At 39.0% G+C, this 26,557-nt stretch overlaps 1 protein-coding gene across 1 annotated transcript in view; it reads left to right on the top strand.

Annotated features, from left to right (window-relative positions):
• The window catches only part of KCNH5 (potassium voltage-gated channel subfamily H member 5), a gene marked incomplete at both ends in the record, with an annotated part of 213,547 nt that overhangs the window by 133,384 nt on the left and 53,606 nt on the right, over window positions 1-26,557 (top strand). The window contains one exon of the mRNA XM_081312791.1: window positions 21,389-21,588. Coding sequence (XP_081168917.1) covers window positions 21,389-21,588 — 200 coding nt within the window. The remainder of the gene's footprint in view (window positions 1-21,388; window positions 21,589-26,557) is intronic.

Here is a 26,557-nt window from a genome sequence, read left to right as displayed (position 1 = left end):
GCACTTGAATTTTGAGTAACATCCTGACATCTCCAATGGCCAAAAGTATTGGGCTTAATCGGAACAAACATTGAAATTAATTTTATTTTTATTTGGTGTTGTATTCTAATGCAGCTAAATAAGATAATTATTCTCCAGTCAGGTATTATTTTTTTCTTTATTATGCCCCAATAAAGTCACAGTGTGATGACAATTTGTGGACAACTCTTGAACCTGCATGCAAATCTGTTATAGGTTGCTCACTTCTAAAAAAAACGAGCTAGTGTTTACCAGTATACACAATAAAATGTAAAGCATGTGGTTTATATTTTAATACAAGAGGAAATCAGTGAAATTTGTGCTAGGCATTTTATGTTGGCCAACAATATATTGCATTGTGAACTTGTGTTCTCACTTGGCACAGTGGCAGACATGTTTGCTATATTTATTTTCAGTGATGTTCTTTCTGCTGAAACCCTGTGCAAACAGAAAATTCACACCTGGAAAATTAATGTCAGCACTCTCACAAAAATTCACCTGCAGTGAGGTTTCTTTCCTTGGTGAAACATCTCCAGAGATTTCTAAGGAAGGTTCTGAAGAATATTACATACATCGTCTGATATACAACTGTCTGCCTGTTGGGCATAATTTGTGGTTCTGTGCTGTAGTGCAATAACATCCTGTTTCTCAGCAAGCAAATCTATTCCCTTGAAACTGAAGTGGCTTAGATAGAGAGGTATATAGATAAGACCTTTTGTGATAATTCCTGCTGGGGAGAACGAGTGGGAGAAGGACATCATTTCAAGGATAAGGGAGAGGAGATACCTGGATTTTGGATGATGAACTCAGTTTCTCTTTGAAAATGGATACTCCTCTGGAAGATGGAACTTTTTTGGTTACGGGTAGCTCAGTCATTAGAAATATAGACAGATGGGTTTATTTATAGGTGTGCAGATTGTAAGGTGGTCTTGTCTGCTTGGTATGAAGTTTTACAGAGGTCAAATTCTATATATAATCTGTAAATAATAATAATAATAATAATAATAATAATAATAATAATAATAATAATAATAATAATAATAATAATAATAATAAGTTGGAAGGGACCTTGGAGGTCATCTAGTCCAACCCCCTATTCAGGCAGGAAACCCTATACCATTTCAGACAAATGGCTGGCCAGTCTCTTCTTAAAAACTTCCAGTGTTGGAGCATTCACCACTTCTAGAGGCAGGTTGTTCCACTGGTTAATTGTTCTGTCAGGAAGTTTCTTCTTAGTTCTAGGTTGCTTCTCTCCTTGACTAGTTTCCATCCGTTGCTTCTTGTCCTGCTTTCAGGTGCTTTGGAGAATAGCTTGGCTCCCTCTTCTTTGTGGCAGCCCTTGAAATCTTGGAACACTGTATCACGTCACCCCTCACCCTTCTCTTTGTTAAACTACACATACCCAATTCCCCTCTTGATCAAATGACCAAGCAGGAGGAGGAAAGGGAGCTTAGATTGGAACAGCCAGCAGCATTCCAGTCTGCTGCCCAGGTGCTTCTCCCACATTTTTCAGAAAGTCTTTCTTCACAGGTACCAGAAAGATTCATTCATTTGTAGCTCAAGCTTTCTTTTGCAATCTTATCTCACCATCTTCTATTCTGTTTTGTTCTGTTCTGTTCTGTTCTGTTCCATTCCTCCCTGCTCCATTAATGGGGTTTGGTGGCACAGTGGTTAGAATGCAGTATTGCAGATTGACTCTGCCTACAGCCAGGAGTTTGATCCTGACTGGCTCAAGGTTGATTCAGCCTTCAATCCTTCTGTGGTCAGTAAAATGAGGAACCAGATTGTTGGGGACAATGTGCTGACATTTGTAAATCTCTCAGAGTGTGCTGTAAAGCATTATGAAGTATAGATACTGTAAATCTAAGTGCTATTGCTATTGCTATTGCTATGCTATGCTATGCTATGCTATGCTATGCTATGCTATGCTATGCTATGCTATGCTATGCTATGCTATGCTATGCTATGCTATGTTATGCTATGCTATGCTATCCTATCCTATCCTATCCTATCCTATCCTATCCTATCCTATCCTATCCTATCCTATCCTATCCTATCCTATCTTATCCTACCCTATCCTATCCTATCCTATCCTATCGATTAATAAACTCCCAATCTTTTATGCATTATTTATTTATTTAGTTGCATTTGTATACCGCCCTTTCCCTGAGGACTCAGGGCGGTTTACAGGGAATTAAAAAATCCAACATACAAAAGTTAAAACCATATTAAAAATATTAAATTGACCCTGTGCACAATTAAAACCCCAATTAAAAATTTCTCCTCAGCCTGGGCCCGAGAGCTCAAAGAGCCAGGTCTTCAGGCCCCGGCGGAATGATCGGAGGTCGGGGGCAGTTCTCAGCTCCACCGGCAGCTGGTTCCAGAGGGCAGGCGCTCCCACTGAGAAGGCCCTATCCCTGGGTGTCACCCGCCGGCAATCTCTCACCGGCGGAACCCTGAGCAGACCCTCCCTGTGGGAGCGCACTGGGCGAAGGGCGTTTGATGCCGGCAGCAGGTGTTCCCTCAAATATGTCTTTCCAAGAGTCCAGTGAATTGCAAAAAAATTAAAATGTAGGAGATCAGCTTTTAAATTGATTCTTGCTGGAAAGACAATTGATACTGAGTAGCTAATTTGGAAGGGTATAGCTATTTTGAGAGTTAGTCTGATGTAATGGCTAAGATATGAGGCTAGAAACTTGGAGACTGTAAGTTCTAGTTCTGCCTTAGGCACAAAGCCAGCTGGGTGTCCTTGGCCAGTCATTCTTTTTCAGACCTAGAAAGGAAGGCAATGGCAAACCACTTCTGAAAACTGTAGCAATTTCTCCAGGTAATTGCTGACAAATTTGAATGGACACAATTGAATGGAAGGGGGAAAAAATAGATATTTTAGGAAATGCTATAGTATAAGGGATAACACCAAGATATGGGCGGTCATATCTGTTAAGAGAAAAAAGGCAGACAAAAGGCTATGAAAAGGGATGATGCCAACAACTTTGGGGCAAGGACAGCCTATGTTTCTATTACTGTGCTAGTAGTCTCTGAGCCAGTTAGATGGGAATTAGGGTGCTTGGTTATGAATGTAAACACAGATGTAAAAATTAAAAGAGAAACCTTGAAGAACAAACAAAATGAATTGTATATAATCATACCTGGATGTAAAGTTTATAAAAAGGACAAGAAAGGGTTTACTGGGAGGATATATTTCTCTTCTTTGACAAGGAGAATAAAAATTCTAATTTATTTTAAAAAACCTTTAAAATAAAAGATTTCTCAATAGAATTATTATGAATGGGAATAGCTGACTACAAATATAAATTAGATTTAGGAGTAATCTGTCTCCCACCTATAATACTGAAGGTTATATCGAGAAATTGAAAGAGATCAAGCATGTATGCCAAGGAGAAGTAATAATAGGGAACTTAAATTACCTTCACATAAAATGGGAGCCTTTATATTCAGGCCATGACAAAGAGCCCCAGATTTTAGATACTTTAAACGACTGTGTTTTGGAAAAGTTGGTACTGGAACCACCCAGAAAGTACACAATCCTACACTTAATCCTACATAGTGACTGTTAAATAGCGGGTTCTTTGGTGCAGGAATGACGACGCGAGGCTGAGTACAGGATAACTCATACTTTTATTTCTTGCTGGAACTGTACTGAAGCAAGGGCTGCAACCAGCCACAATATATAGTCTAGCCCCTAGGCGGCAGCCAATAAGTTTGAACCAACCATTGCCACCTGGGGCTAGCCAATTGCAGGACAGGAGACAGTTAGTCTGGGTTGCTGCAGAGCTGTTAGCTGCTCCAGAAACCCACATGGTGTATCACAAGAGCCCAGTACATAACACCTCCCCTCTTAGATCAGACTATGACAACAACAATTAGTCTTGACAGTTGTCAAGACTTATTAATCAACACACACACAATAAAGTGACTATAATAAAAATAAATAAAATCACTGTGGAATACAATGAGATTAAACAACGTCTAAATGATCAGGCTTCCATTTGCAGTAATAGGCAGTTACACAAAGCACTAGTTTCTGTAGTTTAGTGGCAACAGGTTTTACAACAATATATATCTCTTTATTTTACAATGTAATCTGTAAGGTATGAAGAAGGCTTGTGTGCCCTAGAGGAACGTCTCGGAGTTCCCATCACTTTGTGGTCTACCAGCTTACCCAGTGAGCTGGGTAGATTTGTGTCCCATTGTGCTCCAGAGTCAAGGGTATTCAAAACACTCTGGCTGGCCTCACCAGGTTGGCCCACCCCAGAGGCATTCTGTTCAGCAGAGTAGGCACAGCAGTTGCTGAAGTTCAGTTGGCTTGCTTCGTCAGAGGGTCCGTGTTGCACTCCCAAGCTCCCTGGTTCTCCCTGTGGTTCCTTCTCCGCTGAGAAGGAAAAGTCCTGGTAGTCCATGTGAGGGCTGTCTTGGCCGCAGGTTTGAGGACCTTGGGAGGGACTTATGATGCAGTCCTCACTGAGTGGCCATTCTGGAAATCTTTTCCTGAGTTGATCAATGTGTCTTTTGACAACTCGCCTTCCCTCCAACCCCACTTCATAAGATAGGGGTCTGGATGCCTTGGTGATTTGACCAGGAACCCACAAATTCCCCTGACCATAGTTCCTGGCCCAAACCCAATCGCCCATGTGCAGCTCCCTCGGGGGTTTTGATTGAGACGCTTCTGCTGCCACTCTGTCTGGATGCAACTTGTCCAGTTTAGTAATCAAACGCTTCCCCCAACGTAGTTCTGCAGGACTTTTACCTGTGGCTGTGCAGGCGTAGAATGCTGGCAGAGTAAGAAATCTGCCAATCTGTGATGCCAGTCACCTGTGACAATGCGCTTGAGTGCCTCCTTCATTGTCCTCACCATGCGTTCAGCTTGACCATTAGAAGATGGATGAAAAGGTGCAGACGTTGCATGTCTGATGAGATTAAATCTAAGGAAAGCCTGAAATTCAGCAGCAGTGAATTGGGGCCCATTGTCAGAAACTAAGACATCAGGCAACCCATGTGTTGCAAAGAGTTTTCTCAGCATCTGGATGGTCCTAGCAGTAGTCATGTTAGGAACTGGAATTACTTCCAGCCATTTTGAGTGGCTATCCACTACTATCAGGAAGAGCTGCCCCTGAAAAGGCCCAGCATAGTCTATGTGAATCCTAGACCAGGGAGTGTGCATTTCCTCCCACCTGTGAACTGGGGCCTGTGGCATTTCAGGCCTAGATTGCTGGCATGTATAACAACCATGGACTTGACCCTCAATGGCCTTATCAAGGCCTTATCAAGGCCAGGTCTTATCAAGGCCAGGCCATCAAAGGTAGCTTCTAGCTAAAGCTTTCATTTTGACAATGCCTGGATGGCCTTCATGTAATCAGTGTAAAACCCTGTCTCTTAGGGAAGTGGGAATTATGACTCTGTTCCCCCATAAAATGCACCCTTTATGTGCAGACAACTCATGCTTCCTGACAAAATAGCTTTGAAATTCAGAGCCTGGACTTTTTTCCAACCAGCCCGTGTATACCCATGACAACACTCTACTAAGTATTTTATCTGTGGCAGTTTCAGCAGTAATGTCCCCTGCATGGAGGGGAAACTCAGGTACTGTAGAATACTGTATGGACAGTATTCTAGCAGCAGGAGCTGGATCTGGATCCATTAGTGGCAGTGGTAGTCTGCTGAGGCCATCAGCATGGCCCATTTCCTTTCCCGGTTTGTGAATTAATTTAAAATTGTATGCAGACAGGAAAATAGACCATCTCAACATTCTTGGAGATAGTATGTGGGGGGTTTGTTTGTCTGTTGTGAACAGTCCCAACAGAGGTTTGTGGTCAGTGTAGACAGTGAAATCCCTGCCACATAAGTAATCATGAAATTTTTTAATTCCAGCAACTATGGCCAGAGCCTGTTTGTCAATCTGGGCATAGTTGCGCTCAGCAGAGGACAAGGTCCTTGAGTAAAATGCTATAGGAACCATTTTTTTCTATGTGGCTTAAGACTTTCCCCACCCCATAGGGAGATGCATCACATGCAAGACATACAGGTTTAGACTCTATGTAATGAGTTACAGTGGACTTTTCTGACAGTATTGCTTTCAAGTCCTGGAAACTTTTTTCATGTAAGTTAGTCCATTTCCAAGGAGCTTTTTTGTCTAGTAGCCTGTGGAGGGGCTCTACTATTGCTGCCTTATGAGGTAGGAATGTGTGATAAAAATTTAGGAGACCCAAAAATGCTTGAAGCTCTCCTTTTGATTTGGGCCTAGGAGCCATTTTAATGGCCTTCACTTTAGAATCAGTGGGGTGAATGCCGTTAGCATCAATGCGGAAACCCAAGAATTCTGTTGATGAAACCCCAATACTACACTTGTTCTTTTTTTAATTTGAGGCCTGCTTCACGAAGCCTCTGCAAAACAGCCCTGAGCCTACTGGCCAACACTTCAGGGGATTCCCCTGCAATAAGAACATCATCAAAATAAGGGCAGATGCCCTGAATACCTTTAAGTGTATGTTCCATAATCCCTTGGAAAATACCTGGTGCAACGCTGACTCCAAACTGTAAGCGTTTAACCTTGAATGCCCCTCTGTGAGTCACAATTGTTTGAGCCGCAGCTGTGGCCTTATCAACCGGCAATTGCTGATAGGCTTGTGCTAAATCAAGTTTAGCAAAAAAAAAAAGTCCCCGCTTGCAAGGAAGCTAAAATATGATTGACCACTGGGACCAGGTAAGTGTGTTGCTTTAGGGCCTTATTTAATGTGCATTTATAGTCAGCAGAAATGCGAATTTCCCCATTGGCTTTAAGTGGAGTGACAATAGGAGTTTCCCACTCCCACCCATCAACAGGCTGTAACATGCCCTGTTCTACAAGCTTATCAATTTCGGAATCAATTTTATGTTTTAAAGCAAAGGGGACCCTGCAAGGTTTAACCCTGATTGGGACAATGTTGGGATCTAACTTAAAAGAGATAGGCGGGCCTGTGTATTTCCCTAGGGTTGAATCAAAAACATCCACGTATTCTTCGCACACTGATATGACATCTGCAGTTTGTGTCCTGTTTATGCCAGTAATCTGAATACCTAAGGCATCAAACTAATGAAGTCCAATGAGACTCGTTCTCTGGCCCCCTACTACTATTACATCCAGGTGCTCCAAAAACCCTTTAAATTTTACCAATAAAGTGGCTTCTCCCTTAACTTTAACGTGAGCATTTTGAAAATCCGTTAAAATGATATCTGAGGGTCTTAGTTTGGCCCAATTGTTACTGCGCCTACACACGAAGTTAAATGTGTCTTGCGAAATGATTGAGACTGCAGAGCCAGAGTCCAATTCCATCTTACATGGAACTCCTTGTAGTTCTACCAAGAGCTTAAGTTTGGGTTTGAGAGGGCATCGAGCCCTGGTGCAGCATACGCTTCTACGGCTTCTGAAGAATCCTACACTAACAGGACCCTGGGCCCCAGGACCTCTCCTAGTCGGTTCTTCCGACTGGTGTTTGGGTGGCCGGTCTCTCTGGCGGGCTCTGCAAACCACCGCAATGTGGACTGTTCTTCTGCAAGCTCTACACGTGGCCAAACTAAATCTGCAATTGGCACGAAGATGGTTGCTGCCGCACCCCTTACATCTTGGTAAGAGAACTGCCTTGTAACTGTCCTCTCACTGCTGGCTGTTGCAGTGTTGCACATTGTGTTGCTTTTGGAGTCGGTTGATTTCAGGTTCTTCTTCCTCTGACGATTCTCCAGTGCATTTGGCGACCTCAAGATGGACCGATTCTTCGACTTTTGAAGGTTTGGTGGGCTGAACTGTCTGCAATGCGCCCCTGGCAGCTTTGTTGGCCATCACCTCATCCTGTGCTTCAGAAAATGTTAAATTGGGTCTAGCAAATAGTCTCTGCTGAAGCGTTCTGTCCCATAGGCCACAGATGAGCTGGTCTCTTAGTCGTTCTTCTAAATTTGAGAACTTGCATAGGCGTGCGGCCTGTCTTAGGCCCGCAATGAACTCCGAAGCTGTCTCCCCGGGTAGCTGCATTCTTTGGTCGAATTTAAATCGCCAAGCCATCTCAGACATCTTGGGCTGGAAGTGCCCAGTTAGCTTCTTTTTTAGATCTGTGAAGGAGACCGCTTCGATTGGTGTCAGCACGAAAAGATTCTCGGCCAAATCAAAGGTTGCTGGGCCGCACACACAAAGCAGCGTTGCGGCCTTCAGTCCTTCTTCCAGGATCTGATTGGCTCTGAGATAGTTTTCTATTCCATTCCTCTGGGTGTTTCACGTCAAATTCTCTTAATTTGCTGACCTTTGGCATTCTCCTCTCTGTTTCCTGCGATCTTCGGATCCTGCTTCAAGGCTCAGGGAATGCTTCCACTGAGCACAAGGCCACTAGTGTAGCTTGCTACCCAGCCTTGGGGGGGGGGGGAAATGCCTCTTCCCTGCGGCATGTGCTGCCTTCCCCTCGTGGACTTCAGCTCTTAATCAGCAAAGCAGGATCCCACCTTCGTCGCCACTGTTAAATAGTGGGTTCTTTGGTGCAGGAATGATGACGCGAGGCTGAGTACAGGATAACTCATACTTTTATTTGTTGCTGGAACTGTACTGAAGCAAGGGCTGCAACCAGCTGCAATATATAGTCTAGCCCCTAGGTGGCAGCCAATAAGTTTGAACCAACCATTGCCACCTGGGGCTAGCCAATTGCAGGACAGGAGACAGTTAGTCTGGGTTGCTGGAGAGCCGTTAGCTGCTCCAGAAACCCATGTGGTGTATCACAAGAGCCCAGTACGTAACAGTGACCACAGGTTTTATGGTACCAATAGTAATCAGTAATTAATGGAAAATATTTTTACATTTAGAATACACACAATGGGCAATTGGAGATTATGAAAAAGACCTTTAAAAATCTATTCGTAATTCTTGACTCTTATAGAAAACCACACTAATTTTACATTTTTTTCTCTTAGGATCACTTCCCACTTTTAAAAATGGAGGACCTCAAAATTGCTTTGGTTTGGGTGGGTTAAATTTATTGATATTTACCATATTAAAAATTAAAATTGACAAATTTGCTGACACTGCCACCTCTAATTATTCTTTGATGGGATTTTTATTACTGTTTTAGTTTTCAACATGATCCAAATAATTTGGATTTCTTGGACCCTAGGGGTCCTAGGAGCACTCTATTGCAGAAGTTGTAAGATACATATATGAGCTTGTATTGACTTTCTCGGGAATGGCACTGGAACTATTAAAGCAAATTGGCCTAACATGAGAAGATACTCTAGAAATTTTGAGAGGCCAAACTGCAAGAAAGTACTGTTTCTAAAAAATTTATATGTGAATTTTCTGGCTGATTTCCCTCCCCCTCCCCACCCCAGTGGAAACTGGCAACTTGTCACCTAGATCGGGCTTGGTACAGTTCAATAGGACTGGAAAGGAGTCAGTATGACATCAATGTTTTTTTTAAAAAGTCCCTAGGAGAGATTAAGAAAGGTGTACACCAGCAAGCTTATTGTTTATTGCAGGCTGATTGGTGGAAATGATAATAAAGAATAAAAACCTAGGAATATAAGGAATAGAGACTTATTGAAGGAGAACCAGCATAGATTATATAAAAATAGTCCTCTCGCATCAATTTCACATGCCACTACGTTTCCCACCGAAGTGGTACTTATTTATCTACTCGCATGTAGCATGCTTTCGAACTGCTAGGTGGGCAGAAGCTGAGGAGAGTGACAAGAGCTTACTCTGTCACACAGTGCTATGACTTGAGCTGCTAGAGCAAAGACCAGTGTTTTTAAGCCATTGAATCACCATGCCTCTTGCTAAAGAGATAGTCACACTAAAGGAAAAGAGAGTGGCAAGCAGTTGCCTTATCTTTTTAAAAAAAAGCAATTTAAAGATTTGGGCCAGAAGATGGAAGATGTAGGGCAGGAATCTGCATATTGTCAAGGCTGAAATCTGTCCCCATAATGCAGAAAGTTTGTTTATTATTTATTTCTGTCAGAAGCATCACAATTAAAATAAGGCATACTATATGACATAAAATTATTATGCGGAATTTAAAGATAAGATTTGAGCTCTCATTCAGAGTATTGAGAGCTCTCAACTGAACTCTCAGTTGTTTTGATGGAACCCATATAGAAGTCTGACAACAACCATTAGAACACAACAGAGGAACACTACAGATGACCAGTTAGAGAAAGTGAATATAGTCATTCCACTTAAAATTGCTCTGGTAGTCAGAGAGTTTCATACGATAAAAATCATCAGTCAGCTCTCTATTCCTATTAGTGGCAGATGGCCCATTGTACATTCACTCCTTTCCAATGTTCCTTGAGACACGGATGTTACGTTTTAAGATTCCACATTGTTTATTGCAACCTGAGAAGCAAAAGAAAGTCTGTGACTTTGTGAAGCACTTTGCAAAATTCTTGGGAGATGCCCATTCTGGTTTGCTGTATTGAAATGGAATTTCCACACGTTGCAGTCAGTCCAACGTCCAAGGCATAATTTTGAAAGGCCTTCTCACGTCTATAGTCTATAGTGCTTTCAAGATCAGGCAGTAAAGGTTGTGAAAATTTCAGTTCAGATGCTGAATTGCCAGCATTTTGACTATGATTACTAAATGCAATGTTGCCATTGCAACATCTCCAGAATGAAGCAGTCTGTAAATTAAATTTAAATATAAAAACTACCCAAAGGCTGCTGCTCCAAAGCTCTATGTATGATCATTGTATACAGACATGAGACCGATTTATTTCAATAGAAGTAGTAGCTGCCATGAGGCACTAGAGTAGAAGATGCCAGTGTGGACTTTCCCTTCACAGTGAAGTGAAAGCAGATGCAGACCCGGGGCTCAGAACTTTGCTTAGCTTTTTTCCTTTCCTTCTGGCAAGTGGGAACAGTCAGACATAGTTATATAAATACTTGTGTGCATATTATTTCTAAAGTGCCGTTTGAGGCTAATGTGATATAGAGCAACTGTTTTGGCAAAGAAAATTGAACATGTATAATTGCAGTAAGGTCAGGAGCTGGAAAAGAAGCTATAAATGAGGCATGGAGTCATTTGAGTCATTGATCTTGTGGTTGCAACATATTTTTCATTCTTACCTGTTACACAGATTGAATAAGGAGGAAGAAACGTAATAGAAGAAATGCATTCCTTATGAAGTACCCCATAAGCGAATCTGAAATACTATAGTACAGGGGTGTCAAACTCAATTTCATTGAGGGCTGCATCAGCATTGTGGTTGCCCTCAGGGGGCCGGGTGGGTATGGCCTGGGTGGGCGTGGCTTACTGGGTGGGCGTGGCTAGAGTGCGTATGACCTACTGGGTGGGCATGGCCAGCTCTACATCGTTCGCATCAAGGGTGCCTATGGGGGCCTGGGCAGGAGTGGGACAGTTCTGAGGGTCTCTGGCAGAAGGAGGGTCTCTGGGCCAGGGCCAGGGCCAAGGCAGTGGGGGCCGTTCCCTCACTGTTTCCAGGGTGGCTTTGTGGGCCACATGAAACCACTTCGCGGGCCAGATCCGGCCCCCGGGCCTTGTGTTTGACATGTCTGCTATAGTAGCTCTTGTGCTGCTTTAATGAGGGAAGAATTTAAATGCTCAAGTGATGCTAATCACCTCTTTCCAGCTACTAGAAGGTTAATAGTTCACCAAAAAGCTTGAGGAAAATATACAATCAGCTGGAGGAAGTTCCTCTGGAAACAGATGTGTTGTGATGTTTTGAATCATTTAATTGGCTATTTCAGAGTTGTTTGCCTCTCTTCCCTCTATAACCCTCAAACATGCATACACAGAATCCCCTGCCTTGGGGAAAAAAATTCTTTTCCTTCTTCCTCTGCCTTTAATATCCATCGCAATAAGAGAATATGTAAGCATACGAATCTCTTATGATCACTGTATCTCTGGGAGAAGAAGCAAAGATTCACCCACATAATTACTCAGTGTTTGGTTGTCCACTTGGTGTATAAGTTTCACATTGGCTAACACTGTATTTTTGTCCATTTCTGTCACCACAGTAAAAAAAAAAAGCTCAGAGAAGTGTGGCAAAGATTGTAAAAAGCTTGGAAGCTAAATCCTATGAAGAATGGTTAAAAAAAAAAACTTGGTATGTTTCATCTAAAGAAGAGAAGGTCAAGGGGTGACATTATAGCAGCTTCAGTAGCACAGGGAAAAGGTGTGGATTTATTAGATTTATTTATTTATTTATAAGACAAAAACCAGTGGAAGGAAGCTTTGCATTGAAAGGTCCAAAGTTGAAATAAGAAGGAATTTCCTGACTCTAAGTGCCATTAAGCAAAAGATCCTGTCTCCTGAAGTTATGAGTGCTCCATCAGTAGAAGTTTTCAAGAAAACCATTTGTATGGGACAGTATAAAAATTGTGCACTGGCAGACGATTGGTCTAGATTAGAAGATCTTCAAGTTGCCTTCCATCTGTATGATTTTAGTATTTATTCTTGGTGAATGCAAGTTGCTAAAAATTATAATTCAGTACTATACAGTACTAAAAATAGTTTAATCCAACAAGACCTACAGCAATTAAAATTAATGCCATTCTGCATATAACAAGACAAGCAAGCTACAGCTATATTGTTAAAAAACTACAAATAAGTACTGGTGTGTTGTTAATTCTAAATTTTTACCCACTATAATATTTTTAGATAAACTACCTCATTCTTAAATACACTGCATAACCTGGGGTTAATTTTATGAAGGATCTTGGAATCTGTGCATTCATTTATAATAGTTAAATTTTTTGAAAAGATTCAATCATTTAGAATCATTTCTACAGATACAATATTTTGCTATGGCTTTTGAAAAGAGGCTATATCCAATGATGAACCACGTGGCACATTTAGGTGAGATATGGAGAGTCAGTGAGTGGCTTATAATGTTTATGGCATATCTGTTCTTTGGCCCAAGCTGGTGATTGATTGATTTATACAAAGGTTTCAATCACATAAATCTTTTAAAAACTAGAGAATATAACAAGGAACAATTTGTAGAATAGTCTGGGATTAAATACCAACTAACATCCTTGAATTCTTACCATGCTGAGAAGGACAGAGGCATTTTTGGATGAAATCAGGCAAGAGTAATTAATAATTGTTACATACAGCAGTGATTCTCAACTCAGACTTGGTGCTATTTGGCTTTTAATATTAATAGGATTAATTTAGAGTACACATTTCAGGGCATCTAAGCATAAGGAGTTCCTTAATTGCAAAGCTGGCTGGGGAATTCTCAGAGTTGAAGTCCACAAATCTTAAACTTGCCTATGTTGAGAAACACTGCAACATACAGTATAAGTTCTGAATTGCAAACTGTACTTTTAGCGAACTAATGTTGCATCCCCATTTTTATTCTTTATAGTGTAATCATGCATGTCTATCAGGAAGTGTTATTAGAATTCACTCTCACTTAACTCTTAGTTAAAAGGGTATAGAATCATAGTTTTAAGAATCTTAAATTCTCAATCTGTTGAGGCCCCCCCCTCTTTTGTTTTTTGCAGGGGCATTTTGTTAATCAACACCTCTTATGTATGGTTCAGCTGAAAATACCTCAAATGAAACTGTTTGCACATTTGAGAATATTAAACTTGGTGTTATTTGGCTTTTAATATTAATAGGATTAATTTAGAGTGCACATTTCAGAGCATCTAAACATAAGGAGTTTCTTGAGTGTTATGGTGATACACTTACTACTGAAAGCAATTTGCTTAATTGGCTAATTGCTTTATACACAACTGCAATTTTTTTAAAAAATCATAGTATTACTCTGTTTAAAGCAGTACTGCAGAATGAATCCTGAGCAACCCTTTTTCTTTTCAAATGCCAGTAACAATGATGTAATATCACTTTTCTGGTTAATTAGAACTTAGTGGTAACAATTTTTTCATTTCCTAGCCTGTCTATATCAGGGGTGTCAAACTGCCGGCCTGTAGGCTGGATGCGTCATGCGGAAGCCCCACCCACCCCATTGCCGGCAATGGCGAAACCGTCCCGATACATTGAGCGACATCACGTGACATCACGAGTTTGACATGTCTGGTCTATATAGTTGGAACTCACAATTAGCATCCATGTTTTTTTAAACTGTTATCTAATCAATAGGTTTTTTTATTATACAAATACAAAGCTTTTGGGATCAATGGACATATTTAGGATTCATACTGTGGGAATGTTCACAAAATGAATGCCACAAGTAGGTGGCTTCCCTATCACGAAACGTGCCATATTGTATTCATAGCCAAACATGAAACACTCTTTTCCCAGAAGGTAAACAGTTCAATGCCATTGTTCTGAGAAGGTGAACACTTTCTGGAAAAAATGGGGTGCATTTACTGAACTATTTTTATTTTCTGAGGATGTAGAACAGACAGCCATTAAGATTTAATTTAATTTAATTTAATTTATTGAGATTTTTATACCGCCCTTCTCCCAAAGGGACTCAGGGCGGTTCACAGGGTATAAATATAAATAACAATACAAACATTAAAAGACAATTAAATCAATGCCCAAGTTAAAACAAGAATAATAAAACAAGCCTATAAAAAAAACCCCATGTACCCCCATCAGGCCAGACCCGCTAGTTCAAATAAATGGGTCTTCAACCCGCGACGGAAGGATCGGAGGTCTGATGCCATCCGGAGCTCAACCGGCAGTTGGTTCCATAACGCCGGAGCACCCACAGAGAAGGCCCTCCCCCTGGGGGCCACCAGTCGACATTCCTTGACAGGAGGCACCCTGAGGAGGCCCTCTCTGTGGGCGCGCACAGGGCGGAGGGGAGTCGACGCCGGCAGCAGGTGGTCCTCGAGGTATCGCGGACCCATGCCATGTAGGGACTTAAAGATCATAACCAAGATGGTATTACAGAATGGTTTACTTGATAGCATGCGAACTCCCCCTCCCAGTTTTATTTTAATTATAAGAAGCTTATCCTTTTTTTCCCAGTTGTAAGAAGCTTAAGGAAAGGCAGTGAATTTGATAGGAGCCAAGAAAGAGGCCTGTGATCACAGCAATGCCCATACAGATAGTCCTCAACTTGCATCCATTCCGTTCAAAGTTACAAGAGCACTGGAAAGAATGATTTGTGACTGGTCCTCAAACTTATGACTGTTGCAGTCTCCCCGTGATCATGTGATCAAAATTTGGCCATTTGACATTTATTTATGATGGTTGCATCATCATAAAAAAGGTTGTAAAATCAGGTGCAGCTCACATATCAGCCTCACTGTTTAGTGATGGTTGTTCTGCTCCCAATTGCAGTCCTAAATTGAGGACTACCTGTACCTGTATTAAACCTGTGTGGGACACCTGAGAGTTTTGTTGTGAAGAAGAGATGTAGTGCTCTTTGTTGAAGAAAGACATAATGTGATTTCTCCTGGCAAAACACTTAAGTTTCACTCGGAAGCCTCCTCACTGGTTTCCCTTATCATTTATAAAACCTCCAGTGCAGGCGCTTTGCATCTATAGAAGCCTGTTCTGGCTTTTGCAAGCACTGGGAGATTTTGAGAGGAAATTGCAGAGAAAGGCATTGGTTGTGAAAGCTGAAGCCACCGTTCTGGCTTTTGCAAAAGTCAGAGGAGAATGAGGTGGGGTTGGGAAGCAAGGCATCCCCTTCTTTTGGCTTTTGGAAAGGAGGAAGACAGGTTAATTCATGGAGTAGCTTGCAGGGGCTGCTTCACTCAAGTGAACTTACAACAAAGTGAAGCCTCCTTTTGAAGATTTACACATCCTTAGCCCTGCTACATGAATAAGCTTTAATATTATTTGATGTTTTTAGTCAGATGGCTTACTGGAAGGCATATAGATTTTAAAGAAGACTCTGAAAACAACTCTAAGAATGATTAAAGTTACCACCAAATGTTCTTTTTTGTTTGCTTTTTTTAAAAAAATAATTAATTGAGGTCTACTGCAAGGGAGGAAATATTTATGACCGTAAGAAAGGTTCCAAGGAAGAAACTCCAAAAACAGAGAAAATATATTTTTATTTTCTGACTAGATCCCAAAATTGTTCAAGCACAAACAAAGAATTGGGGAAACAATTTTCCTAGTTTCTAAGTGCAATCTTTTCAGTTTTCTTATTGTTTAGAGACTCAAACATCATCAGAGGACATTTATTAGGATCTCACATATTTTGTTAGTTCCTTCTACAGTCATCAATCCAAGGAACATCTTTCCATGGAATTAAACATACAGTATTAAAGCTGCTAACACTTTGCAGGCCTGTCATGAAAGTGACTGTAGAAGTCCAAAAGACAGTTTCTTGATGAAACAAACTGTAATTCGGTTAAAAACTTTGAATCAGAAGAAAACGATAAATGGACCAGATTAGAGAGCAGAGATGTCAGTGCAGAACATTTGCAAATTAAATATTAGCAATCCAATGTGTTTAGCTGCATAAATATTAATTCAATAGATCTTAATTTTATGGAGTTTAAAATTAAGGCCATAGTGTTCATTGATGCAGATAGCGTCCTACTTAGAATAATCTAACTGAAATCAATGAGGCTTAAGTTAATCATCCCTTACTGAAGGCTTATTGATTTCGGTGGATCAACTCTAATTAGGACACAAACAGCGTGGAGCCAGTCTTCAGCTACTCTTGCTGTGATGGTTTGGGTACTGTTTGATTCTCAAAGGTTTCCTTCATATTCTCTTCTAATTTCACAGATAAAACTCCATATATGTCCTTGGTTTTCATCTTACATTGCTTGAGAAAATCTTGAGGTTAAGTTATTTTGTTTGAGACCAGCGTTGGGCATATTGCTCTAAAGGATTTCCCACAATACTCTGCATTATGCTTTGGTTTGGCAGACTCCCCCACCATTCAGCAGACAAGCTGATGATGAAAAGATAATAGATAATAATAATAATAATAATAATAATAATAATAATAATAATAATAATAATAATAATAATAATAATAATAATAATAAAGTTGGAAGGGACCTTGGAGGTCATCTAGTCCAACCCCCTGCTCAGCCAGGAAACCCTATACCATTTTGGACAAATGGCTGTCCAGTCTCTTCTTAAAAACTTTCAGTGTTGGAGCATTCACAGCTTCTGGAGGCAGGTTGTTCCACTGGTTAATTGTTCTAACTGTCAGGAAGTTTCTCCTTAGTTCCAGGTTACTTCTCTTCTTGATTAGTTTCCATCCGTTGCTTCTTGTCCTGGCTTCGGGTGCTTTAGAGAATAGCTTGACTCCCTCTTCTTTGTGGCAGCCCCTGAGATATTGGAACACTGCTATCATGTCCCCCTTGTCCTTCTCTTCATTAAACTAGACATACCCAATTCCAGCATCCGTTCTTTATATGTTTTAGTCTCCAGTCCCCTAATCATCTTTGTTGGCCTTCTCTGTACTCTTTCTACAGTCTCAACATCTTTTTTACATCATGGTGACCAAAACTGGATGCAGTATTCCAAGTGTGGCCTTACCAAGGCATTTAAAAGTGGTATTAATACTTCACGTGATCTTGATTCTATCCCTCTGTTAATGCAGCCTAGCACTGTGTTGGCTTTTTTGGCAGGTGCAACACACTGCTGGCTCATATTTAAGTGATTGTCCATTAGGACTCCAAGAACCCTCTCACAGTTACTACTATCGAGCAAGGTACCCCCTATACTGTACCTGTACATTTGGTTTTTCTTGCCTAAATGTAGAACCTTACTTTTTTCACCATTGAATTTCATTTTGTTAGGTAGCGCCCAGTGTTCAAGTCTGTCCAGATCCTCTTGTATCTTAAGCCTATCTTCTGGAGCATTAGCTATTCCTGCCAGCTTGGTGTCATCTGCAAATTTGATGAGTTCCCCATTTATCCCCTTGTCCAAATCATTGATGAAGATGTTGAAGAGCACTGGGCCCAGAAGAAGAACCTTGGGGCACCCCACTACACACTACACTACACACTAGGACATTTAAAAAGAGGAAAAGCAATATTACAGACATTCCTGTTAAAGGAACCTATTAAATACAATGGTTCTTATATCCAAGTAAATATAGGATTAGTCTGAGTGTTATTTTTATTCCAAGAAGCAAAAATGTTTCCATATAAACATAAGTTTTCACAAACTTTCCTGATTCATAGTGCCCTTAGTGCCTTAGTAATGTTTTCACAATGTCAAGTACCACTGTGTTTCCCTCAAAAATTTAAAATACCCCACCATGTCTCTGTGACTTTGCTATAGGGCAAAGGAACCACAGCTTTTAAACGATTATTGTATAAATCTGTTTTTGTGCTTTTCTTGAAAATAACAAAAGACAGCGATTTCCACAAAAGATTTCCTGTTCCCTTTCTGAAGAACCAATTTAATGTTGCTGAAACAGCAAATATATTTTTAATAGCCACTGATGTTATGGCTACTTTGTAATTGATAAAACAATTCTAATTCTCTGTTCAAAAAGCAAAGAGCTTAGGGCAGAGAATAGCTAAGTGGCCTCAGAGTTGGACCTTTAATCTGATTCAATCCAGTGTGTTGACTCCTTTAATCCCTAAGACTGAGTACTAATTACAGAATTTGAACAGATGTGTAAAGGTTTTAATCAAATCAGACTTTTTAAAAAGCTCCCTATTTGAATGCAGGTTTGTTAAGGCTCCTAATAGTTGTTATATAGTTCTGTGGAACCTTTAGGTGTTGTAAACTTAGGCATTTCTGCCCACTTTGCTTGATTCTTCCTGCTGATAAATGAGGAAGGTTGGCATACACCGGTAGGAATGAGTTAACAATTAACAATATTAAATAACTTAGCAAATAATAAGCTAGTAGGCTGTTTTGCAGACTCAGTAAAACAAGTGGAAGAAAGGCGGTGTATGACAAGTGAAAGTGTTAATCACAAGAATTCCAAGAAGCCACTGGAATTATTAGATAGCTAAGAATAGTTAGCTGCTAAAGCTGGGAACCAACTATTTTTAGATAGCAGCTAAGGAAACTAACCAATTTAAGATATAAAAGTTAATTTTCAATATTGTGAGATTTTGACTAATTAAAAAATATGTAGATCATGTGATGGCTAGTAGTTCTGATTCAGTGGGTCCAGGAAATGTAGATCTGCTAAGTTCATATTTAAATGTGATCTGACCAACTTTCTTTCATATCCATGACTTTAAATAATACAGGGAGCACTGCAATATTTATATCTTTAACTCATGAAACATGACAAGTGGGTTAACAGAGAGGATGAAATTAGCATGCTGGTGTCAATTTAACATAAAGTGCATTAATAAATTTAATGAGGAGAGGCAAAAATGATAGTCATAACTGTTTTAAATTGACTACAATGATATATGGCCTTTGTCATTTTTGGATATGTGCCTCCCCATGATTTTATTTTTATGTAATCGAACAGGCTTTGACTCAGGAGGTGGATTCATCTACCATGCTGATTTGGCTACTGTATTAAAGCAATTCTACTTTGTAGTTCTAGTTCCAGATATGTAACCTAGTTAAATAAGCTGGATTTGCACAGTATACTAAGCTACAGATAAACTAATTAAGATTAGAATGTTATGAGAATGCTAGCAGTGTAATGCAATATTTAGATGCAAAGGTAGAAGCCATGGGGAGTGGAGGAGAAGACTTTAATTTGTCTAAAGTGGCAGAAGTTCTTGGAAAATTACATTTCCTAGGTATCAATTGCAATTAACATACCCCAAACAGCTCATAAAATCTTGAAGAGAGAAGAGAGGAAAAACTTAGCATTTTTGGACAAAGGTGAAGTTTATATATCTGAAAAATAGCTCACTTTATTTTCCAGATGATTCAATCTAAGATGAAGAAACTTTCCTGTAATGACTGTTCTTCTTTCCCCAGAAATCCTAGTGATCCCTGGGGATTCAGGTAGCACAACCCTCAGATGACTGTCTTTTGTGATCTAGCAGTTGCTTCTAGCCATGAGCCAATTTGTTGCCAATTCAGATGCAGAAATTATAATGATAAGATGAAAAAAAAAGAAGAATGTGTTTCACTTGTCTTTTTGTGGCTCTCAAACTTTATATTCATCAGTACTTTATTATAGGTAGTCCTTGACTTATGATCATAATTGAATCTTCACTTATGATCATAAGTCATGCTGGTCATTAAGCAGGTTACCAGATGATCACACTCAATTTTACAACCTTGGTGGTTGTATAGCAAATGCTGTGCTTGTTAAGTAAATTCTGCAGTTGTTCAGTAAACCCATTGTTCGCTATGGACATTTTTTGCCAGAAAGTAGAAGTCAACGCTGGTATCAGGTAAAAAAATGTAAACTGAAATCATCTGATTGTGGGATGCTGCAAATGGCCATAAATGGGGGCTGATTGCCAAGTGCTCCAAATGCAGTCACATGACCATTGGGAGGAACTTTGACCATTGGAACTTTGAATTCAAATCGGGATCTGCCATAACTTAAATGATTGCTAAGTGACCGGTCATAAGTTGACGACTATCTGAAATCCTGAAGAGAGGGACCTCTGAAACAATGAACAACTTCCTAACTTGAAATAATAATAATATTCTTTTTGCAATGTTACAATAACATTTAATTAAATGTTATTGCTTCAAGGAGAGATCGTAGATGTGTAAACTAGTTCAATATGTATCTTCAAACATGTCTGGTTAAATTCAGATTTCATTTTCATACCACTTACTTGTAATACATATAAGTTCACTTCAGTGGTAAAATATTTATAGTAAACTATTCTCCTGTATGACAGGGAGAGGAGGAGGTGAGGAAATAATAATAATAATAATAATAATAATAATAATAATAATAATAATAATAATAATAATAATAATAATAATAATAATAATAATAATAATAATAATCCCAGAAAGATTTGCACAAGTATCCAGTGATGTCAAAATGACTCTGCATCTGACATGCAGTTCCAGAAAATGAAACATCACCTCTGAATGAAAAGCCAGTGTGAATGGCAGGAAGGTCCAATTTGGACTGAGAAATTTTGTCATTCATTCAGCTTTACCATGCTTATCTGTTTCTACCATTGAATGAGTAAGCCCCATTACATTCTCCCATTGATCTGAACATCACTTACTTCTGCCTTAGTCTATCAGATCTCAGTCCTTGGCCTGCCAACCTCTATCTTTTAGGCTTCATTCTATCTGTCAGTATCTGAGAGCTATAGAATATCTGATGAGTCTGTTGCAAACTCATGGCACTCTAAATAACTTTCCTCGTGTGTTTTCTTAATCTACTATCTCCACTTGCATCTTGCTCCAGAACTGCCATTAATATATTTCCCTAGCTCAGCTCAGCATCAAATTGACTGTGACCAAAATGTTCAATAAAAAAGTGAAGGAAGCTTTAGCATTGATTAAACTGCTGGCAGTGTGTGTCTCTTTGCTGGTTTTTAATTACTCTTTTGGATCTCTTCCAGCTCTTCTTTATGCAACTATTTTTGGAAACGTCACTACAATTTTCCAACAAATGTACGCCAACACCAATCGCTACCATGAGATGTTGAACAATGTGAGGGATTTCTTAAAGTTATACCAAGTCCCCAAAGGCCTTAGTGAACGTGTCATGGATTATATTGTCTCCACATGGTCAATGTCTAAAGGGATCGATACAGAGAAGGTACGAATGTGTGAGTGAAACTCCAGGGGTACACCATTTGAACATTAGATAATATACTAGTGGTGTAAACATGCAATTTTCATTTTTATTCTTGAAATCATTTTATTATGATGAATGCATGACTCAAAAAAAGTGGTTGAAATATAAAAATAGAGTTTAGAGGCAATACAGTATAAGACATTTAAAACAGCATTGAGTTCTTATGGTTTTGCTGCTCATGGGTGATGCGATTCAAAGATGGTTTGGCAGAGAATGACACCTTTCTATACTGGGAGCAGCTGCTCTGCCTTGTTTTAGCCATTTCTTTGGCCCCTCAGGTGTTTTCTGCATATTTGCCTTAAAGTGAAAATGTAAACAAGAATGAGCAGCCTTGCATCAACATTCACAAACCCAAAGATGTCACCTCTAGTACTTTGCTTTTACCCTGAAGCTGATTCTGCTGTCTCCAGTGCTCAAAGTAAAACAGTAAAGGAAAACGCCAAGGTGGCAAACTGTACTTGCTTTGCACAAACTTGCTCTGGTTCTTCATCTTTGATTCCCAAGTTCTCCCATCAGGAAATTGTGTTTGAATTCAGCTGAAAGTTGAATATTAATGTTTCACACTATCAGGTACTCAATGCCACCAATCTAATACTGTTACAGACTACAGCTTTTCTTCAAACTTTTCCTGGGAAGATGGAGAGGTGAAGCATGGCAGAAACAGGACCAAAATACATATTTCTTTAGCTGTTTCCATAACTTCTTTGTTATAAAATTCTTTTGCAGAACTTTTCCTTCAAGTGTTCTATCTCATTTACTGACAATGTATATCTGATGCTTCTGGCTGTTTCTTCATGTTTTGTGTAAATTCATATAGTATGCGTTCTGTGTGGCATTTCCACCCATTCACTATGCCTTCCCAAAGCCATTGCATGAAGCAGATATAATTGCATGCTTATTCTTTCTTCATAGCTGCACAGGAAAAGTAATGCAATGCACTATTTAGCTGTGCTACCTTCACAGCCAATTTCTATTTAAAGAGTAAGCTCATTTTTTTACAGTGAAATTCATTATGTTACAGTATTATACAATGCTGCTTCAGATAATATATTTCAGCAGCACATTGCTCAGTTATTAGAAATTTAATTCCATTCTTTACAATTCAAATAATAAAAGGATCAGGGAGCAATTGCATGTGCCTTCAATAGAAAAAAAAATCTATATTTAAACTTTTTGCAATAGGGTTCCTATGGTGACAGAAAAATGATAATCAGAAATGTGAGAGTTTAAAAATAACTGTTGGCCAATAAAAGGTAGATCTTATTAAAATAATTTACATGTCTGTATCCATGAGGAAACAAATCAAATTTTATGAAGAAATGGTTATACCTTTAAGCAGGGCTTTTTTTCTCATAGAACGGTCAGAACGGCGTTCCAGCACCTTTTTTGGATGGAACCTTGTAGGGTAGGCAAGGCGGGTTGTATGACATGTGTGAGTTCTGGCACCTTTTTCTTTTACAAAAAAAGCACTGCCTTTAAGGTTACACTAAATCAGAAGTGAGCAAACTGTTCTGAGCCAACAGAACATTCAGGTTTTGTTTAAAACACCAAGGGTTACACTCCAAAAAATGAGATAGGCAGGGTGAAAAATGGAAGGGGCAAAGTGGGCTGGTCTGAGAAGAATAAGGCTCAACCTTTGAACCCTGTAAAAGAAAAAATATAAAAGAGATTGGTCCAAGACTTGAGGCATTGCTTTTTAGTTTGATAAAGAAATACAAAATAGCTATTTTATATGGAATCCATGTTTGATTCTCTTTCTTTGGTTTTAATACAATATATCTTGTGAATCATATCATAAACAATTTTCCACATCTGTGATTCTGTCAAGGAAAATGGAGTATTATAGAAAATATGAACAAACAGCTTTCTAATATCTTTATGCAAATAATAGAAGCAATGTGTCGGGTGTGTGTTTTTGGGTGTGTGGATGTGTGTAAAAGACAAAGAGAGATTTGGATTTAGATCTGAATATATGGGGTAGTCAATGTTTTCTTCTCTATTGTTTCCCAATTTAACTCAATTTAACCTCACTTAGTCACCAGATCTTGTACCTCATGTCTAATCATACTTAGTTATGAGGTACAAGATCTGGAAAATCTACTATTTTACAATGAGTTGTTTAGTTAACTGCTATAATCGAAGCAATCTTAAAAAGATTTCTTAGATAAGATATAATGTCTTTAACTACAATTCCTGGATTTTTTTTACTGGATTCTCCAATTATCAGAAATGAAATTATTGTTTTATGGTGGTTCAGCTATGTAAATCGGTAGGAGATAATACATTACCGAGTTCTAACCTTGGGAATCTTTACTTAAAAGAAAAAACAAAGATCATAAACAATGTGAAAGACCTCCATTTGTATAGATCTTCATACTGTTTTTGATGACTTGATGACTCCTTAGTTCTTTGACAAAAATCATGTAGTCTGAGTCTAGCTTATAGTTCTTAGGCCATCTAAGGAAACATCTTACATAATTGGTGACCTTCATTGGTGGTCATATTTTTGTAGTGGCTATAGAGAACATTTTAATCAATACTTTAACAATTTTGCAGTTCTTAGTTCAATAAATTTACCAAAATGAAATTATTATTTTATATCTGAACTTCTCAGACCTTTGCATTTTAGCTTTCTGCCTCATCATTTTACTTAAGTTATTATGATATGCTTGATGTTTATTTACTCTCCAGTGTTTTATAAAATGAAGAAACGTGTGTGTGTATGCATGCATGCGTGTGTGTGTGTGTGTGTGTGTGTGTGTCTGCAATGTCTGTATTTGTGGAAAATATGGAAAAATATTATGAAATATTGGTTGAAATAAATGTGTATTCTATATTAGGCAAGGGCATATTAAATAGCTGCAGGCTGATAAAAATGAGTAGAATGAATTGGAGATGTGAAAAATTAAAAACTGAGAATAATGGATACATTTTTGTTAAGTCTTCTCTATTTTTCATCTTGAGTTTCTCAGGGAATATGGTAGTTAACAGATGGGAAAAGAGTCTGAAGCCAATGAAAGAGGATTAGATGTTTTAGATGTTTTAGATGGTATCAGGCAAGCATCTCTAACTGCTCCAAATGGACTTTGAAGTTCCTAAAATAATGTTCATTTAGTCAAGCAATTCTCACAGATATCACATCTATTTTCTAATGATGTTGCCAAATATTTTATTACTTTCTATTTATTTTAATATTTTGATCCTACCCAGAACAACCAAGACATAGACCTAAGTACCACATTGAAATAAAATCATTAAATCATCATTAAATAAAATCTTAAGAAGGCCATTCGTGTGTGCATATATTTCCCATCTTGCCTCAAAGTAAATCATTTTTACTTCATTTTTACACCAAACAAGCATGTAAGGCTAAGTTAAGAAATAGTAGATAGCCAAATATCACCCACTAAGCTTCTTGGAAGATCCAAGACAGCAGTCAATCTGCATTTCCCATCTAAATATTTATCTGGGAACCACAATTAATTTGAAAAGTTCAACTGCAAAGACATAACCGTTTTCAGACACCAGTGTCTTGAATGTGGTGAATTTAAGGTTTTTTTAATCCAACCCAATTTAAGAGCCAGTTTGCTCTAGAGGTTTAGGCACCAGGTTAGAAGGCAGGAGATTGTGCATTCGAGTTCCGCCTTAACCATGAAATCCAGATGAGTGATCTAGGGCCAGTTACTCTCTCTCGGCCTAATTCACCTCACAGGGTTTTTGTTGTGGGCAGGGTAAGATGAGGAAGGTGTGTTGGATATATTTGTTACCTTGAGTTATTTGTAAAATAATAATAAAGGTTATTTGTAAAATAATAATAAAGGTGAGATATAAATAAATAAAAAATAAAATCAAAATAAATTAAATGCCTGAAGTAGTCCATCAAAAACTGGGGAAATGGCTAAATATGGTCTTCAAATAACTTTTCTTAAATGGCTATAAGAAGATTTACCATGTTCTTAATTCAGTGAAAACACATTTCTTGGATATGAACTTCTTAACTTCAATTGAAACACACTTGACAGCAAGTGAAATATTAATAGACTACATCTCTAACTATGGAAAAATAGGTCATAACACAGAGAACCCTGTGTGCTCAGATGAGAGAAACAATTAAGGTGGCTGGTAAAAAAAAAAGCCTGTATGCTTCTAGATTACTGTTGGGGGATAGTGATGGAAAGGTAAAGACAAAGGAATTATGGAACAGCTTACCTATAATGATGATCTGATTGGACCACATTTGCCATAGTCCTCCATTAATGGATTTCCATGAAAAGGAGGAAGGGAGGAGGGGAGGAAGGGAGGAAGGAGAAAGAGAACATTACAGTTTTCAGCTGGCTTTTTTAAGAAAGACAAAAAGAAAAGACAGCTCTATTCTTTCCCTGTGGCCAAAATGGAAGAATGAGTTGAAATCACAGAGATTTTTTTTTAAGGAGGCTTCCATTGCTGCTACCCATGGGAGATAAGCAGCTTGAGATTGCAATGTGAAAAGGCCTTTCTTGTACTAGAAAATTAGTTGTTGTCCTTTTGGGATGCATGTGGTAAAGGACAATGATGTGTTGTACAGTCCTCAGGAAATTATCAGTGACCTGTATTGGAAGATGGGCAAGATGATTGTGTGGATCAGTCCTTTGTTACATGGTAAGCAGTTTACCACTTTATTTTAGCGAAGTCATAGAACTCTTGTTGTTACCTCCAGGATGGGGATGGAGTATAGAAAAAAATAATATGAACACATTGGAAGTGACCTTAAATCAGGTCTCACTATTGTCCATTTAGCTGTGCTGTAATTGGCACTGAGTGTGCTCCCAGGCAGAGATCAGATTCTTCCATTGTTTAAACTAAGGGATGGGACAAACCTGTCAATTCCATTTTTCATGTCTCATTTGCTATTTAAAAATTTTGTTCAATTCAAATTCTTCATGAGTTTATG

This window comes from Vipera berus (assembly GCF_964194415.1).
Source record: "Vipera berus genome assembly, chromosome: 1".
In the NCBI taxonomy this organism is placed as follows: Eukaryota; Metazoa; Chordata; class Lepidosauria; order Squamata; family Viperidae; genus Vipera; species Vipera berus.
Note: the sequence above shows the minus strand (reverse complement) of the source record. Positions and strands in the feature narration are given on the sequence as shown.